This window comes from Capricornis sumatraensis, chromosome 16 (genome assembly GCF_032405125.1).
Source record: "Capricornis sumatraensis isolate serow.1 chromosome 16, serow.2, whole genome shotgun sequence".
Lineage (NCBI taxonomy): Eukaryota > Metazoa > Chordata > Mammalia > Artiodactyla > Bovidae > Capricornis > Capricornis sumatraensis.
Window position 1 is genome coordinate 26,265,170 of NC_091084.1, and position 17,678 is coordinate 26,282,847.

Genomic DNA, 17,678 nt, shown 5'->3' on the forward strand with positions numbered 1-17,678 from the left:
AGCTTCTTCAAAAGTGAACCAAAGAGTAAGTAAGCTAACATGAATTTAAATTTTCTCATAAAAGAAGTTTCATTTAGGTGCAATTAAAGAAGCCTGGCAGAACTGTCTTTGACCTACACACTAAGGTGTGGAGCAAAGATTATAAATTAAGTCAATAACCTGTTAAGATCTCTTCCATCAGCTTGAATTTTGGGGGACTCCAGCAGACTCAAAGCAATGGCAGCCTGAAGATCATCCTTGCTATCGTGAGTAAGGTCTATCACTTCTGTAAGATAAATAGAAATTTAATTAGTCTACATGCAGGAAACACTGCCTTTCTGTCTATATTGAAGGTAAAAAGGTAAAAGCAGTCACAAAATTAGCTCTCACTATAATGGCTCATTTGTGAAATAACAACTTTATTACTCCATGCCAGAGTCAAAGTAATAATTTACTGCCACACTGTAGCCTTAAGATTAGTTAACAGTACAGTAATAACAAGCTGCTAAAGTGCAATGAACCAAATACCCCCTTTTGCAGCCTTACTTCAGAGTCAGAAATATATCCCATACCTGTAGGTTAAATACTGTACTTGCTGTAAAGTAGCAGCTAAAAGTGAAACATTCAAAAAATGGGTACTTTCAATCTCACACAAACTACTCTAGAGAATAGGGAATATACTCCTCAACCCATTTTACAGTCAGCATAACACCTTATTACATCCCAAGCCAATCAAGGACAGTAAGAGAAAGGCAAAATGACAAGCTCACTCATGATCATAGATGTAAAAAGCCTAAATATAAGCAAAACAGAATCCTGCTAACATACCACAAAAGATTATATATTAAGGCCAAGCTGAATTCATTGTAGAAATGAAATATCAAGCTAATGTTAGAAAAGAGACCAGTAAAATTATCTAAACAATTAAAAGGAAAAAATGATTATCTCAATAGATACAGAAAAAGTATTTGATAACATTCAACCTCTATCAAGGAATAAAAACTTCAAGCCAAGTAGGAAGAGAAAAACTATTTTTAGACTGAGAAAGAATTATCCATGGAAAACCCACAGCAGACTTTATACTGAATTGTGAAATTTCCTTTAAAAGCAAGAGTAAGATGAAGATGTCTCTTGTGAGGGCTTTTACTCACCGTGGCTCTCAAAGTTCCGGGTAGTGTGATAAGAAAATAAGATAAAAGTTTAAAAAATAAAGAATGCAAAGAAACAAAACTCGTAATTCACACATACAATGAAGCCCAAAATAATCTACGGAAAATTGGCATAATGAAGTATTGGAGTTTCAGCTTTAGCATCATTCCTTTCAAAGAAATCCCAGGGCTGATCTCCTTCAGAATGGACTGGTTGGATCTCCTTGCAGTCCAAGGGACTCTCAAGAGTCTTCTCCAACACCACAGTTCAAAAGCATCAATTCTTTGGTGCTCAGCTTTCTTCACAGTCCAACTCTCGCACCCATACATGACTACTGGAAAAACCATAGCCTTGACTAGAGGGACCTTTGTTGGCAAAGTAATGTCTCTGCTTTTGAATATGCTATCTAGGTTGGTCGTAACTTTTCTTCCAAGGAGTAAGCGTCTTTTAATTTCATGGCTGCAATCACCATCTGCAGTGATTTTGGAGCCTAAAAAAATAAAAGTCTGACACTGTTTCCACTGTGTCCCCATCTATTTCCCATGAAGTGATGGGACCAGATGCCATGATCTTCGTTTTCTGAATGTTGAGCTTTAAGTCAACTTTTTCACTCTCCACTTTCACTTTCATCAAGAGGCTTTTTAGTTCCTCTTCATTCTTCTGTAACGGTGGTATCATCTGCATATCTGAGGTTATTGATATTTCTCCCCGCAATCTTGACTCCAGCTTGTGCTTCTTCCAGCCGAGCATTTCTCATGATGTACTCTGCATATAAGTTAAACAAGCAGGGTGACAATATACAGCCTTGGTGTACTCCTTTTCCTATTTGGAACCAGTCTGTTGTTCCATGTCCAGTTCTAACTGTTGCTTCCTGACCTGCATATAGGTTTCTCAAGAGGCAGGTCAGGTGGTTTGGTATTCCCATCTTATTCAGAATTTTCCACAGTTTATTGTGATCCACACAGTCAAAGGCTTTGGCATAGTCAATAAAGCAAAAATAGATGTTTTTCTGGAACTCTCTTGCTTTTTCCATGATCCAGCGGATGTTGGCAATTTGATCTCTGGTTCCTCTGCCTTTTCTAAAAGGCAGCTTGAACATCTGGAAGTTCACGGTCCACCTATTGCTGAAGCCTGGCTTGGAGAATTTTGAGCATTACTTTACTAGCATGTGAGATGAGTGCAACTGTGCGGTAGTTTGAGCATTCTTTGGCATTGCCTTTCTTTGGGATTGGAATGAAAACTGACCTTTTCCAGTCCTGTGGCCACTGCTGAGTTTTCCAAATTTGCTGGCATATTGAGTGCAGCACTTTCACACCATCATCTTTCAGGATTTGAAATAGCTCAGCTGGAATTCCATCACCTCCACTAGCTTTGTTTGTAGTGATGCTTTCTAAGGCCCACTTGACTTCACATTCCAGTATATCTGGCTCTAGGTGAGTGATCACACCATCGTGATTATCTGGGTCATGAAGATCTTTTTGGTACAGTTCTTCTGTGTATTCTTGCCACCTCTTCTTAGTTATCTTCTGCTTCTGTTAGGTCCATACCAATTCTGTCCTTTATCGAGCCCATCCTTGCATGAAATGTTCCCTTGGTATCTCTAATTTTCTCGAAGAGATCTCTAGTCTTTCCCATTCTGTTGTTTTCCTCTATTTCTTTGCATTGATTGCTGAGGAAGGCTTTCTTATCTCTTCTTGCTATTCTTTGGAACTCTGCATTCAGATGCTTATATCTTTCCTTTTCTCCTTTGCTTTTCGCTTCTCTTCTTTTCACAGCTATTTGTAAGGCCTCCCCGACAGCTATCTTGCTTTTTTGCATTTCTTTTCCATGGGGATGATCTTGATCCCTGTCTCCTGTACAATGTCATGAACCTCATTCCATAGTTCATCAGGCACTCTATCTATCAGATCTAGTCCCTTAAATCTATTTCTCACTTCCACTGTATAATCATAAGGGATTTGATTTAGGTCATACCTGAATGGTCTAGTGGTTTTCCCTGCTTTCTTCAATTTCAGTCTGAATTTGGCAATAAGGAGTTCATGATCTGAGGCACAGTCGGCTCCTGGTCTTGTTTTTGCTGACTGTATAGAGCTTCTCCATCTTTGGCTGCAAAGAATATAATCAATCTGATTTCGGTGTTGGCCATCTGGTGATGTCCATGTGTAGAGTCTTCTCTTGTGTTGTTGGAAGAGGGTGTTTGCTATGACCAGTGCATTTTCTTGGCAAAACTCTATTAGTCTTTGCCCTGCTTCATTCCGTATTCCATGGCCAAATTGGCCTGTTACTCCAGGGGTTTCTTGACTTTCCTACTTTTGCATTCCAGTCCCTTATAATGAAAAGGACATCTTTTTTGGGTGTTAGTTCTAAAAGGCCTTGTAGGTCTTCACAGAACTGTTCAACTTCAGCTTCTTCAGCGTTACTGGTTGGGGCATAGACTTGGATTACTGTGATATTGAACGGTTTGCCTTGGAAATGAACAGAGATCATTCTGTCATTTTTGAGAGTGCATCCAAGTACTGCATTTCAGACTCTTCTGTTGACCATGATGGCTACTCCATTTCTTCTTTAGCCATTAGGAAATTCAAATCAAAACCACAATGAGATTAACATTTCACACCCACTTGGAAGGCTAAAAATAACAAGCGTCAGTGAAGATGTAGAGAAGTTAGAACCTTGTGTAGTGCTAGTGGGAATGTAAAATGGTGCAGTTGCTGGGAAAGCTAGAGGAATGCAGTTTGGCAATTCTTCAAAATGTTAAACAGAGAAAGTTTCATGACATTTATTTTTTTGGATACGACTCCAAAAGCAGAGACAAAAACAAAAATCAACAAACAGAGCTAAATCAAGCCTAGTAAAAACTTTAAAAGCATAAAGGACACAATCAAAAGAGTGAAAAGACAATCTATAGAATCGAAGAAAATACCTGCCAATCATATATCTGATAAAGAGTTAATATCCAGAATATATACAGAACTTCTACAACTCGCCAACAATAAAAACTGAACTAATCTGACTGTAAAATAGGCAAAAGACTTGAACAGACGTTTCTCCAAAGATGATATAAGATGGCTAACAAGCATATGAAAACATGCTCAGTGTCACTAATCATCAGAGAAAGTGCAGAGTAAAACCACAATGTGCTGCTATCGCCTCACATCCACTACAATGGCCATCAAAAAACAACCAAAAACCAGAAAATAACAAGTATTAGTGAGGATTTGGAGAACCTGGAACTCTTCTGCATTGCTGGTAGGATTATAAAATGGTGCAAATGCTACGGCAAACAGTACCGAGGCTCCTCAAAAAATTAAAAGTAGACTCCCATATGATCTAGCGATCTCACTTCTGGGTACACATCAGGGTCTCAGAGGCATCTGCACATCCAAGTTCAAATGGCTCTATTCACAACAGTCAAGAGGTGGAAGCAACCCCAATATCCATTGGCAGATAAATGGATAAACAAAATCTGGTATACACATACAATGGAGTATTATTCAACCTGAAACAGAAAGGAAATTCTAACATGCTACAATCTAACTGAGCATTAAAGACCTTATACTAAGTGAAACAAGCCAGGCACAAAACGACAAATACGCTACGATCCCACTTTTAAAAGGTACTTAAGAGTAGTCAAAATCATAGAAAACAGAAAGAATGGAGGTTGCTACGAGAGGGAGTAATAAGGAATTACTGTTTAATGGGTACAGGTTTCGGTCTCATAAGACAAAGAAAGGGTTCTGGAGACGGATGGTGATGATAGCTGCACGATGACATCAATGTACATAATACCAGTGAATTGTATGCTTTAAAATGGTTATGATAGTAACTTTCATGTTATGTGTAATTTAGCATAAGGAAAAAATTTGGAAAGAAAAGAAAGGTAATCCTGTCACATGCCACTGCATCGATAAACACTGAGGATATTATGTTAAATGAGATAAGCTAGTCATGAAAACATAAATACTATATGATTCCACTTATGTGAGGTATTTAAAGTAGTCAACTTCATAGAAGCAGAAAGCAGAAGGCTGTTACCAGGGGTGAGATAGAGAGAGAAAAGGGTTACTTAATGGGAATGAAGTGTCAGATTTACAAGATAGTTCTGGAGATTCTTTTATACAATAATGTGAATATACTTAACACTACTGAAATATACACTTAAAAATGGTTAAAATGTAAATTTTGTTAACGTGTTTTTACCACAACTGAGAAAAAGGATTCTAACTAATAAATTACAAGGTAATGATATATAAAATATTATCATTTTGAAACCTCCAATAAAATAAAGAATCTAAGCAATAATCACCAATGGTGGCTGGAAACACTAGGTGGGGAACTTTATGACAAATCAATCAAGCTGACAACCTGAGCACCCTAACAATTTTAACAACACAAAAAGGGGGTAACCAGACATTATTTGCTTCTTGATATGAGAAAACAGAAGAAATATACACAATACTACCTATGACACTGTCATGCCAGATAAGCACCTAAATTAACAGGAAAGACAGAGGACATAAAACTTCATTAAAGTATACCACAGAAATGCAAACAGAAAATTCCAGAACGTATGAAACATGACTAAAAAAGAGATAAGAATTTACAGATAAAAGGAATCTTAAAAACATTTCAAACATATTTTTTAATATATATTTTTTATTGAAGTATAGTTGACTGACAATGTTTCAGGTGCACAGCAAGATGACTCAGTTATACAAATATACATATATTATTTTTGAAATTATTTTCCATCATAGGTTATTACAAGATATTGACTATAATCCCATGCCATACAGTAAACCTTTGTTGCTTCATGCATTATCTATTTTTTAATTAGAAATCAAGCATTCATTCTATTCATACTAAGTCAAACAAGTGGAATCAAAATGTCATGCTTTTTCTAGTTAGGCAAAAATTTATAAGTTTTTTAAAATATATATAATACATATTTATATTTATGTATACAAAAGCTTTTCTACTACACCTGATAAAGGCTTGAGAAAGAAAATTTAAAAAAGAGATGGAAAAGCTGGAGAACATAAACTAAATGAAATGGGAGTAATGAATATGAAATAGAAAAAGTGAAACAAACTAGATAAAAGGTCATCATATAGTCCAGTTGTTTTTAAACATGACTACTCATTAGAAACATATCTGGAGCTCTGGAGAAAATAAGCAATACCTGAGCATTTGAATTTTTCAAAAAATTTCAAGATAATTCTGGTATGCACCTGGATTTTAAAACTTTTTTTTTTCAAAGGTTTTTCTATTATATCCTAGTTTGGGTGATATAGAGCTCTACTATTTTTCTGTTGCCAATCATGATACAATGGTATTAAACGAGTGACAGTTACATAATCACAATAGTAAAAGATGTTTATCTGTTTTCACAAACAATAGCCGGAAAAAAAAAAGATAATTACAATTGCAAGTCTTAACGGGAACATGATTAATTGAATAATATAGAATAATTACATACAATTTGGGGGGGGGGGGTCAAGCAGAGTGATGCGGTAAATGGAAGTGCATAGATGCACATGTTTTCATCTGCCCAGCAAGTCTTTTTGGTTGATGCATTTAATCCGTTTACATTTTAGGTAATTATCGATATGTATGATCCTATTACCGTTTCCTTAATCGTTTTGGGTTTATTTTCTGTAGGTCTTTTCCTTCTCTGTGTTTCCTGCCTAGAGAAGTTCCTTTAGCATTTGTTGTAAAGCTGGTTTGGTGGTGCTGAATTCTCTTAACTTTTGCTTGTTTGGAAAGCTTTTGATTTCTCCATTAAATCTGAAGGACAGTCTTGCTGAGTCGAGTATTCTTGGTTGTAGGTTCTTCCCTTTCATCACCTTAAATATATCATGCCATTCCCTTCTGGCTTGCAGAGCTTCTGTTGAGAAATCAGCTGATAGCCTGATGGGAGTTCCCTTGTAATATTTTATTCGTCTTTAATTTTTGTCAGTTTGATTACTACGTGTCTTGGTGTGTTCCTCCTTGGGTTTATCCTTCCTGGGACACTCTGTGCTTCCTGGGCTTAGCTATTTCCTTTCCTATGTTTAGCAAGTTTTCACCTATTATCTCTTTAAGTATTTTCTCAGATCCTTTCTCTCTTTTCTCCTTCAGGACCCCTGTAATGTGAACGTTGGTGTGTTTAACATTGTCCCAGAGGTCTCTTAGGCTGTCTTCATTTCTTGTCTTTATTTTGTCTATATTCTGTTCTGTGGCAGTGATTTCCACGACTCTGTCCTCCAGGTCTCTTACCCATGCTTCCGCCTCAGTTATTCTGCTGCTGACCCTTTCTAGCGTATTACTCACCTCTCTGTCTGCTCTCTAGTTCCTCTAGGTCTCTCTTATCCATGCTTCCGCCTCAGTTATTCTGCTGCTGATCCCTTCTAGCGTACTGTTCACCTCTATTTGTCTGCTCTCTAGTTCCTCTAGGTCTCTTATCCATGCTTCCACCTCAGTTATGCTGCTGCTGGTTCCTTCTAGCGTACTGTTCACCTCTATTTGTCTGCTCTCTAGTTCCTCTAGGTCTCTTATCCATGCTTCCACCTCAGTTATGCTGCTGCTGGTTCCTTCTACCGTACTGTTCACCTCTCTGTCTGCTCTCTAGTTCCTCTAGGTCTCTCTTATCTATGCTTCCACCTCAGTTATGCTGCTGCTGGCTCCTTCTAGCCTATTGTTCACCTCTATCTGTCTGCTCTCCAGTTCTCCCAGGTCTCTCTTATCCATGCTTCCGCCTCAGTTATTCTGCTGCTGGCTCCTTCTAGTGTATTATTCATCTCTATTTGTCTGCTCTCTAGTTCCTCTAGGTCTCTGGTAAACATTTCTTGCATCTTCTCATCTTTGTCTCCACTCTCTTCTGAGATCCTGGATCATCTTCATTATCATTATTCTAAATTCTTTTTCTGAAAGGTTGCCTATCTCCGCTTCATTTAGCTGTTTTCTGGGATTTTATCTTGTCCCTTCACCTAAGACATAACTTTCTGCTTTTTCATCGTGATTAACATTCTGTAATATGGTTTTTCTTGCTTCTTCTGTCTCCTCTCTGATGGTTGAGGTTAAGAGGCTTATGTAAGCTTCTTGATGGGAGAGACTGGTGAAAAACTTGATGGGAAAAACTGGGTCTTGCTCTGTTGGGCAGGGCCTTGCTCAGTAAAGCTTTAATCCAATTATCTGCTGATGGCTGGGGTTGCACTCCCTCCCTTGTAGTTGTCTGGCCTGAGGCAACCCAGCCCTGGGGTCTACAGGCTCTACAGTTGAGTTAATGGCAACCTCCAAGCGGATTTACGCTAAAGGGGGCCATCCAGTGGCCCCAGCTCTGTGGTGAGCCCCTGCCGACCCACGCCTGCACAGGAGGCCCTCCAACCCTAGCAGGTAGTTTTTGGTTCAGCCTCCGGTGGGGTCATTGCTCCTCTCCTCTGGTCTTGGTGCACACAAAACTTTGTTTATATCCTCCAAGACTGGAGTCTTTTTTCCCCTCAGTCCTCTGGAAATCCTATCATCAAATCCTGCTGGCCTTCAGGGCCAGATTCCCTGGCCTTCCAGCCCCTTTGTCGGATCCCAAGGCTGGGAAGCCTGACATGGGGTTCAGAACCTTCACAGCAGTGAGAGAACTTCTTTGGCATTATTGTTCTCCAGCCTGTGGGTCACCTACCCAGCAGATACGGGATCTGATTTTTTTCATGACTGTATGCCTCCTGCTGTCTAACCTTGGCTTCTTCTTTTTCTCTGGATGTGGGGTACCTTCTTTTGATGGGTTCCAGTGTCGTCCTGTCTGGCTGCAAATTTTTGCAGGTTGTCCTCCTGCAAAGCTAGTTGCAAATTTGGTCCTCTCGCAGGAGGAGATGAGGGCACATCCTTCTATTATCCGCCATCTTGAACCAGACTTCAAACATAGCTTAATGTTTTATCTTATGCGGGTCATTATACTCTCAAACCAACTACCAACATGTTGTTCATGAGACAAGCAGGGAAATTCCTATAATAGTATTTAATGAGACTAAGAAATTGTTATTAATTTCTAAGTGTGATAATGTTGCAGTCATGAAAAAAAGTTTTCTAGAATTTTTTTTTTAACTTAAGCATAAATTGTTATATGATCTAGCAATTCCACTCCTAGGTATATACCGCTAAGAATTAAAAACAGATAATGAAGTAAAATGGAAAACACGAAAATAATGTAACAGAGCTAATCAGTGGGTAAGTACTGCCTTTTCTTTTTTTTTTCTTTTTCTTTTTACTTTATTTTACTTTACAATACTGTATTGGTCTTGCCATACATTGACATGAATCCACCATGGGTGTACATGCGTTCCCAAACATGAAGCCCCCTCCCACCTCCCTCCCCATAACATCTCTCTGGGTCATCACAGAGGACCCTAAAGACTCCACCAGAAAATTACTAGAGCTAATCAATGAATATAGTAAAGTTGCAGGATATAAAATCAACACTCAGAAATCTTGCATTCCTATACACTAATAATGAGAAAGTAGAAAAAGAAATTAAGTACTGCCTTTTCAATAAAAGGTCCTGGGTAGTGAGGAGAGGTGCTGGGGGGCAGTGATGGATCTAACTATATTTCTATCTTATGTCTTACCAAAATAATCCATTTCAGATGAATTAAATATTTAAATGTGAAAAGCAAAACATTACAATTTTAGAAGAAAATATAACAGAATATCCTATGACGTCACGGTATAGGAGTTCTTAAACAAAAAGCATAAACCACAGCAGAAGATTAATAAATGAAAGCTATTTATTAGCTCATCACCACAGAGGAAAAACACAGGTCATCAACAAGAAGGTATCTGCAATGCCCAAGTCCAGGAAAATGGATTCATATCAAGAAAATAAGGTCACTATCAGTATGAATATCAAGAATCAATAGAAAGAAACAAACAGAAAAACCAGCAGAAGATACCAAGACAAATGTCACATGAAGGAACATAAACGGTCAAAAGGGAAAAGATAATCAGTATCATTATTTAAGTTTTTAAAATTCTAGTTAAAAACAAGACAATCATTTTATATCAGAAACACAAGCAACAATTTTACAAGCTAACAATCGTAACAGCAAGAGTTACCCTCAAACTCTGTTGGTGGGAGATGTCACTAATGCTGTGTGCTTAGTCGCTCAGTGCTCAGTCGTGTCCGACCCTTTGTGTCCCCACAGACTGTAGCTTACCAGGCCCCTCTGTCCACGGGGATTCTCCAGGCAAGAATACTGGAGTGGGGAGCCTTTCCCTCCAGGGGATCCTCCCTACCCGGGGATCAAACCCAGGATTTCCACATTACAGGCGGATTCCTTACCATCTCAGACACCTAATACCTACTGAGATGAAGACAGGCATGTTTCAGTACTCACCGATTACATTGCAAGTCTTTAAACACTAAAGAAACTCTGGCCTACGTGCACGAAAAACCGCGAATCAAAATAGCTCACAGTAGATTTGTTCATAATGGCAAAAAAACTCTAAACAACTCCAAAGTCAATCAACAAATTTATCAATTCTCTTGTGTATTCAGATCAAGAAATATTACACATGAAAAGAAATAACTACAGGTATAGCCAACATGGATGCATCTCAAAAAGAAAAATATGGATTGAAATAAGTCACTGTGCACTAAAAGACATATATAAGAATATTCACAGCAGCAGCACTCACAATAGCCTGAAACTGCCCAAATATTGATTAATACCACCTGACCCAGCTGACAGATCCTCCTCCCAGAAGCCTCTCTGGTCTCCAGAGTACCACTCTCTGGGTCTTCCTGCTATGCTTCCATACTCTTCACTGCCCTCTCCACCTTCCCCAGACATCTCAACATTGGAAGTACCTACTGCTGAGACATAAAACCTTTTCTCTTTTCTATATCCGCTCCGTAGGAGAGCTCATCCTTTCCCATAACTTTATGTACCATTTACAAGTTTATGATTTCAAGTTTTATCCAGGTCCAGCCCAGCTCTCTCCCCTGAACGGCACACTTGGATCTCCACTGTCTTTCTGACACTCCACCTTGATGTCAAACAGGCCTTTTAAATTTAATATTTCCAAAATCAATCTCATTTTCCACCCAAATCTGCTCCATCAGTAATTATTCCCATGTCAGTTAAGTGCAACCCCACCCTTGCAGCTACTTAGGAAAAAAACCTGGAGTCCTCTTTAACCCTTCTCTTTTTTGTCACAGCCCTCAGCTCCTTCGTAAGCAGATCCTGTGCGGCAAGCACTCGTCACCCTTCCACCACTGCATCCCGGCCCACGCTGCCCTCATCAGCAACAGCTTCTTGAACGGCGCTCGGCTCCCTTATCTGCCCCATGCTCACTACTCCCTCCCACAGTTCTGTTCTCAACATAGCAGCCGGAATGACCCTTAGGAAGTGGAAACCAGTTTACAGCATTCCTCTGCAGCAAACTCTCCAATGGCTGGTCCTCCAGCTTAGAGTACAAGCCAAGCAGCTATGAAGCCTCTGCATAATCTGCCTCCCGTTCACTCCCTCCATGGCCTCATCTCTCACAAGGCAGCAATTCTTGTTCCTTTGTTCATCTCCAGTGCCTAAAAGAGTGCTTGGCACCTAACAGGGGCTCATTAAATAACTGCTGAATGAATGGAACCATTCACGTGCTGAGAATTGTGCCTGGCACCTCATTATGGCTCAGTAATTAGCCATGATTACCATTATTTCCGAAGGGTTGATGTGATGGAAAGGACACTCACAGAAACTCATCTCTTAACTTCTGCTAGTTCAGAAAAGGGCCCAGCCAGGATATACCTACTTGCTAATTCCTCTTTGCTGGCAGCACTCCCCTCTTCTTCAGATGGTTCTGCAGCAGTCTCTTGGCTGGGCTCTTTAACTCTTTCATCAGTGAGAAGGCTGACTGCCTGGGTGATGTCACCATTACTGGCCTAAGGGGAGGGAAAAAAACAAATTTCAAAAGTCAAACATCACGGCATTTAAAATAAACAGCAAGTGAGTTTGGGGGTTACAACTCCTTACTACCCTCGTGTCATACTAAATCTAGGTATAATTCTAGGATATACGGTAGGAAACTTGAAGCGATGCTATCACACTCCCAGGTACAGGAAGGGAGTGCCATGCGCTGATTTCCCACAACATGCAAACAAGAATGAAACCTCATTGCTTTGGATACCTCTCCTCCCAGTTGCACAATGGCTAAGGCATGATGTATCAGACTCCAAATGAAGTCAGCGCCTACAATAAAGGTGCCATATTCTCTAGTGGTGACCACACTTCTATTTCGTTTTAACTTTTTAAACTTTCCTTAGGGAAAAATTCTAACATATGCAATAGAAGTGGGAATATATAACTGAATCTCAAGTGCCCATCACTTGGCTTCGACAGTCACTGAGCCACAGTCAATCTCATTTTATCTCTTCTGCCTTCTCTCCCCCAGATATTATGAAGCAAATCCTAAGCATCTTATTACATCATCATCATTCAACATTTCAGAATGTATCTTTAAAAAAATATACAACCCACAGTGTTATCCTCACACAAATCACCAGTTTAAACTGCCCTGACTCATTTATGTTTTAGTTTGAATCAGGATCCATAAAAGGCCCATACAGGGCAGTTAGTTGATATGTATCTTAAATCTCTGCAGAGTTCCTTGCACTGTCTCTTCCATCCTCAACTTTTTCCTGTTCTTCTAATTTATAGTTTGAAGATACTGGGTCATTTGAGCTCTAGAACGTCTGTCCCTATACATATGCACTTTCATTTCGGCATAAAAATAGCTTGAACTGACACACTATGATATGAACAACTGTCTAAAACCTGTTGACTCATAGAGGCCTTGAAACTAACCTTCAGAGCTTCATGAAGAAAAGAAGGGTCCTGAATGCCAGTGATTTCTCTCAGTTGATTTAACAGCATTTGGCAGCTCTGTATTTCAGAAACAAAATGAACACGTGTCAATCAGAAAGTAAACCTGGATACATGTAAAGAAGAGACATAAACATCTAGGGTAAACAGGCTTGAGAACTCCACTTCTTACTTTAAAAAACCAACAAGCTCCAAGCAACAAGGTACTGACTGTCAGGCACATTGTGAAATGTCAAATGTATGACTCTTAAAAGCTTAATCATAGAAAATGCTTTTGGTACTTATGGAAGAAATACAAGTAAAGAGTAAAATTACAAATACATAAAACATTTAAATGTAATATTCTAGCCTTAATGGACACTTAAAGTGCCTCATGTTTCTCTCTGTGAGCAGCGCGTTAAGTAGGTCACTATAAGGAGTCCAGGGAATTTGCATGGATATGAAGATGTGCTATTTTGAGCTTCACTGCACATGCCATTTGTGTGTGTCATTTTTCACTGACAATAAGTTTCCGATCATGTAATTAACAAACGACACCAACAATGTCGCATTTGAAACTTTAGGTCTGATTGATTAAAAAGAAGTACAGATAAAGCCAAAATTTTCTGAATTATAAATAAAATTCCAGAGAGAATAAAGTATGGAGTGTTTTCTCTTCATTAATCTGAATCATGGCAAAACCTTCCGTGCTACAAGATCAGTTTATAACCCCTTTCAGACTCAAAGTCTTCACTAAGCACTTGGTCCTGTTTTGCACAAAGACAAAAGTTAACACAAAACACCTATTTACAAGTAAGCTCAACTTAAACAGTCAGTTGGCCCAAGTGAAGACATAGTGATCTTTCAGATGAATACTGAAAACGGAACAGTTCAAATTTAGTCCAGCCAGCAGAAATCTAATTTACACTATTCTCAAGGTTATCCTAGAATGAAGCCCCAAATCAACAGCTGATGTTTGACCACTAACTATCCTTCAGTTAGCGCTGTGTCTCCAAGAGGCAGTCTAGTTCCCTGCCAGCTGTAAGAGAAACAGTATCCTCTGTTCTTCAACAGCTGAGGGCCCAATGCAACACTCAAGTATCACACACTAGAAAAAACGAACTGAAACACCCCTGTGCAGTCCTCAGAAAAGCATCAACAGTCTTTCTGTTCTAGTCGCAGGCCGTGGTCATAGGCTCAAAATGGAGTCCTACCCTGCTGAGCCCAGCAGTGGCTGGGCATCTGTCTCAGGCAGGCACTGCCTGGGCACTGGGAGGAGGACTTCCGCACTAAGAAGTAAGTGTCCAGAGCTAACCGTGGAAAACACTGCAAACACCCAGCATGTGATGTTTAGAAAAGTAAAGTATCAAAAAGTCTGTTTCCAAATGAATCCTAATTCCGTTGATAATACTGTGTAAAAGTGTGCAAATCTATATAGCTCAATCATACCCAATTTTCTAAAAAGTCCAAATTGACGTACCCCAAAAAGGATGGAATAACAACTGGGAAGGGGAAATGGGTAGTGTATCAGCCCTGAACTGCAACCAAGAAGGGAAGAGTGGGACAGACAAACACACCTTCACCTCAGACCACTCGGTGTTGCAACAAAAGACAATGCCAGATGGAATAACAGCTCACACACACTGCTTTCTTCCCGCCCGGTGCTGTTCAAAACACTTCAGAGGTATTAACTCATTTATCTCTCAGAACAAACCTGTGAGAGAGACACTGCGCCTGACAGAAGACTGAGGCATAGAGAGGTTGAGTACCTTACAGAAAGTTACTGCTAGTAAGGGCTGGACCTGGGATTGGACCCCAGGCTGTCCGACTCCAGAGTCTGCACCCTAACCTCTATGCCATGTTGTATCTGAGAAGACGAAGAAAACAGGCAAAAATGCCTACTTAATGCAAAACAATGCAAATATTTTATTCTTAAAATTTGACCTTGATCTTAGCAAGTTTCCTATTTTTATTTTAGGTGCCTTTACAGAAGCACAGTTTTGATTACTTAGTAGAACAATCAGTTCCAAATAAGCTACCATCAGGAGCTAGAGATGTAAACACTAGAAGAGACTGAATCTAAGGTGCCATCGGTTATAAAATGGTGCCACCAAAGAGAAAAACTGCTGCTAAACTATGACACAATACCTTCACGACAGTCCTAGGAGACACATGAATCGGTCACATCAGCTTCTTGTGGCTCCAAAATGTCTCATTTATGTTGAGAAACAGAACAAGTCACCCTGCTTCCAGGTGCATAGCCTGGCATGCATTAGGTAATTCTTTTGCATATTTCTCAGCAACATCAAAAAAGGCTTAAAACACCTACAGTATCTTCCTTTCTGAGGTCCCATGACGCATTTGATTGTAGTTTTGCATGAAAATCTGAAATTACGATCATTCCTCCAAAGACAAATATTTTACTTCACATAAAATCAAATCTGTACCCTGTTGTTCTGTTTCTATGCTTTTCTTTATAGTTTTTGTTTGTTTCACTGCTGAATCATAGTGTGATCTTTTTAAAGTCGTTTTAGACGGCAAGTAAACTAACCATGCAGTACCAGCAGGGCATGTAACTTGGCTGCCATGGTGGCAGGAACAGCTATGACCAAGCCCACATGTATAGACCATGGTAACTACACCACATGTGCTACGTGGAGGACAGTAAATTAAGGAGCACCTCAATTTCAGAGATCTCAGAATGCCAAATAAGTGCTCATCAACGAATATGGTATTCTAATGATAAGTAACTTACTAACCATTACATGTGGCCACAGGTTAAAAGTCCCACTCCTCTGTCTCCACGCTGTAACAGGTAGCAGCAGACATTAACACATCTAGAATAATACAATCAGGAAAGGAAACTCAGGTTCCCTTTATTTTTAAAGCTATTGGGCAGAGGTGACAAAGACATAAAATCATTCTGTGCAGCTCCAAGAACAGTGTTATACCCATCTCATCTCCCTCAAGAACTCGGTGTGTGTGCTAAGTCACTTCAGTCTGACTCTGTGTGACCCAATGGACTGTAGCCTGCCAGGCTCCTCTGTCCTTGGGGATTCTCCAGGCAAGAATATCGGAGTGGGTTGCTCTGCCTGCACCAGGGGATCTTCCTGACCCAGGGATCAACATGCATCTCCCACGTCTCCTGCACTGGCAGGCAGGTTCTTGACCACTAGGGCCACCTGGGAAGCCCCATACTATTCAAGGACTCCAGCCTCTTACTATTCTCTGCCCTTTCTAACCTCCCATGCTGACGGAACAAACAAGCCTGTAAAGGAATGGGACTTACTACCTTTACCTGATATTTCTCACCATGTGGATCTCTGTTTAAATGTGAAATTCCTGCCTCCATAGAGATAAGAATCACACAACACAGTACCTAATGTGAATTATCCACAGGACAGTGTTGTTCACAATTGTAACTAACAGTTATTGAACGCCTTTCTGTCAGGAACTCTGGATGCCTCATACATCATGCAATCCCTGGAACAACCCTAAAATAGTCAAGGATCATCTTCATTGTGCAAATTAGAAAACTAAGGTTTACAAAACCAGTTTTGTCATCAAATATCTTGAATTAAATGATTACTCAAAAATAACTATTAACAGTCTGAACAACACATTTCACAAGGAATAAACTAGGCTATTGGCACACATGAACAACTGCTATTACATGACTCAGTCCTATAAATATTTAGCTAAACCTAAATTCTCAGTAGTACCCACAACCCAAATCCTGATCAGGGCTTCCCAGGTACAGACAGTAAGGAATCCATCTGCAATGCAGGAGACTCAGGTTCGATCCCTGGGTCAGGAAGATCCCCTGGAGTAGGAAAAGGCAACCCACTCCAGTATTCTTACCTGTAGAATTCCATGGACAGAGGAGCCTGGTGGGTATATCTGACATGTTAATTTTACAACAACAGACAAGCTAAGCTCATTAGGCTCTCAGTGCATCGCTAACTCACAGTTTCTCCTCAACTTCACACGAAATTGATTTAAATATTAACTTCACCGTAACTATGATGCTACAAATAAAGTACACACCCAACAAGGGACAAGACAAAGCCTGTGCTCTAGTCATAATGAAGTCAAATAACTGGCAAGAGCCAACAGGTTTGCATTTCCTAACTAAATACACATTATTTTCATAAAACAAAGAGCACTCTCTTTTCTTGCCCAGAGGCAGTAAAGACAGACAGGCACACACAAATCTCTAGAAAGAGCTCAGCTACTCCATGGTTTTGGTGCAAAGCTTCTCTGTACTCAGGTTCTCTTACAGCAAAGACGGCAACTCACCTCATCATAAACAATAAACAGGATTATCTGCATGGTAAAAACATTAAGTTATCAAGTTTTTGTAATAAACAACTGGCCTAATCCTACTGTAACTAAATTAAAACTCCGGATGAGCAAACTACTGCGATTACTAATCTTCAAAATACCCAGTTTGGCACTGTGACAAGGGTGCTTTCTAGATGATTCCATTTCTTCTAACAGGAATGCTATTTTCACCATTCTGATGCACATTTACTGATCTTGACTGTCTATTTTTACAAGGACATTTCTAAATTTAAAACTAAGTAATTGATAAATGCTACTTTACTCCAAAGAAATACCAAGGTGTGCCTAATAAAATTCTCTCCAAAGTCAAAGATCTGGTTTTCTAATTTTAAAATAAACCTTAAATATCCAAGGAAAGCAAAGGGTAACTCTAGGAGTCAA

At 39.6% G+C, this 17,678-nt stretch overlaps 1 protein-coding gene across 2 annotated transcripts in view; it reads right to left on the reverse strand.

Annotated features, from left to right (window-relative positions):
- USP28 (ubiquitin specific peptidase 28) overlaps positions 1-17,678 on the reverse strand; it is a 69,262-nt gene that overhangs the window by 35,543 nt on the left and 16,041 nt on the right. For both annotated transcript variants that reach the window (XM_068988307.1, XM_068988306.1), the window contains exons 2-4: positions 12,957-13,034; positions 11,905-12,034; positions 160-265 (exon numbers count right to left, since the gene is read on the reverse strand). In XM_068988307.1, coding sequence (XP_068844408.1) covers positions 160-265; positions 11,905-12,034; positions 12,957-13,034 — 314 coding nt within the window. The remainder of the gene's footprint in view (positions 1-159; positions 266-11,904; positions 12,035-12,956; positions 13,035-17,678) is intronic.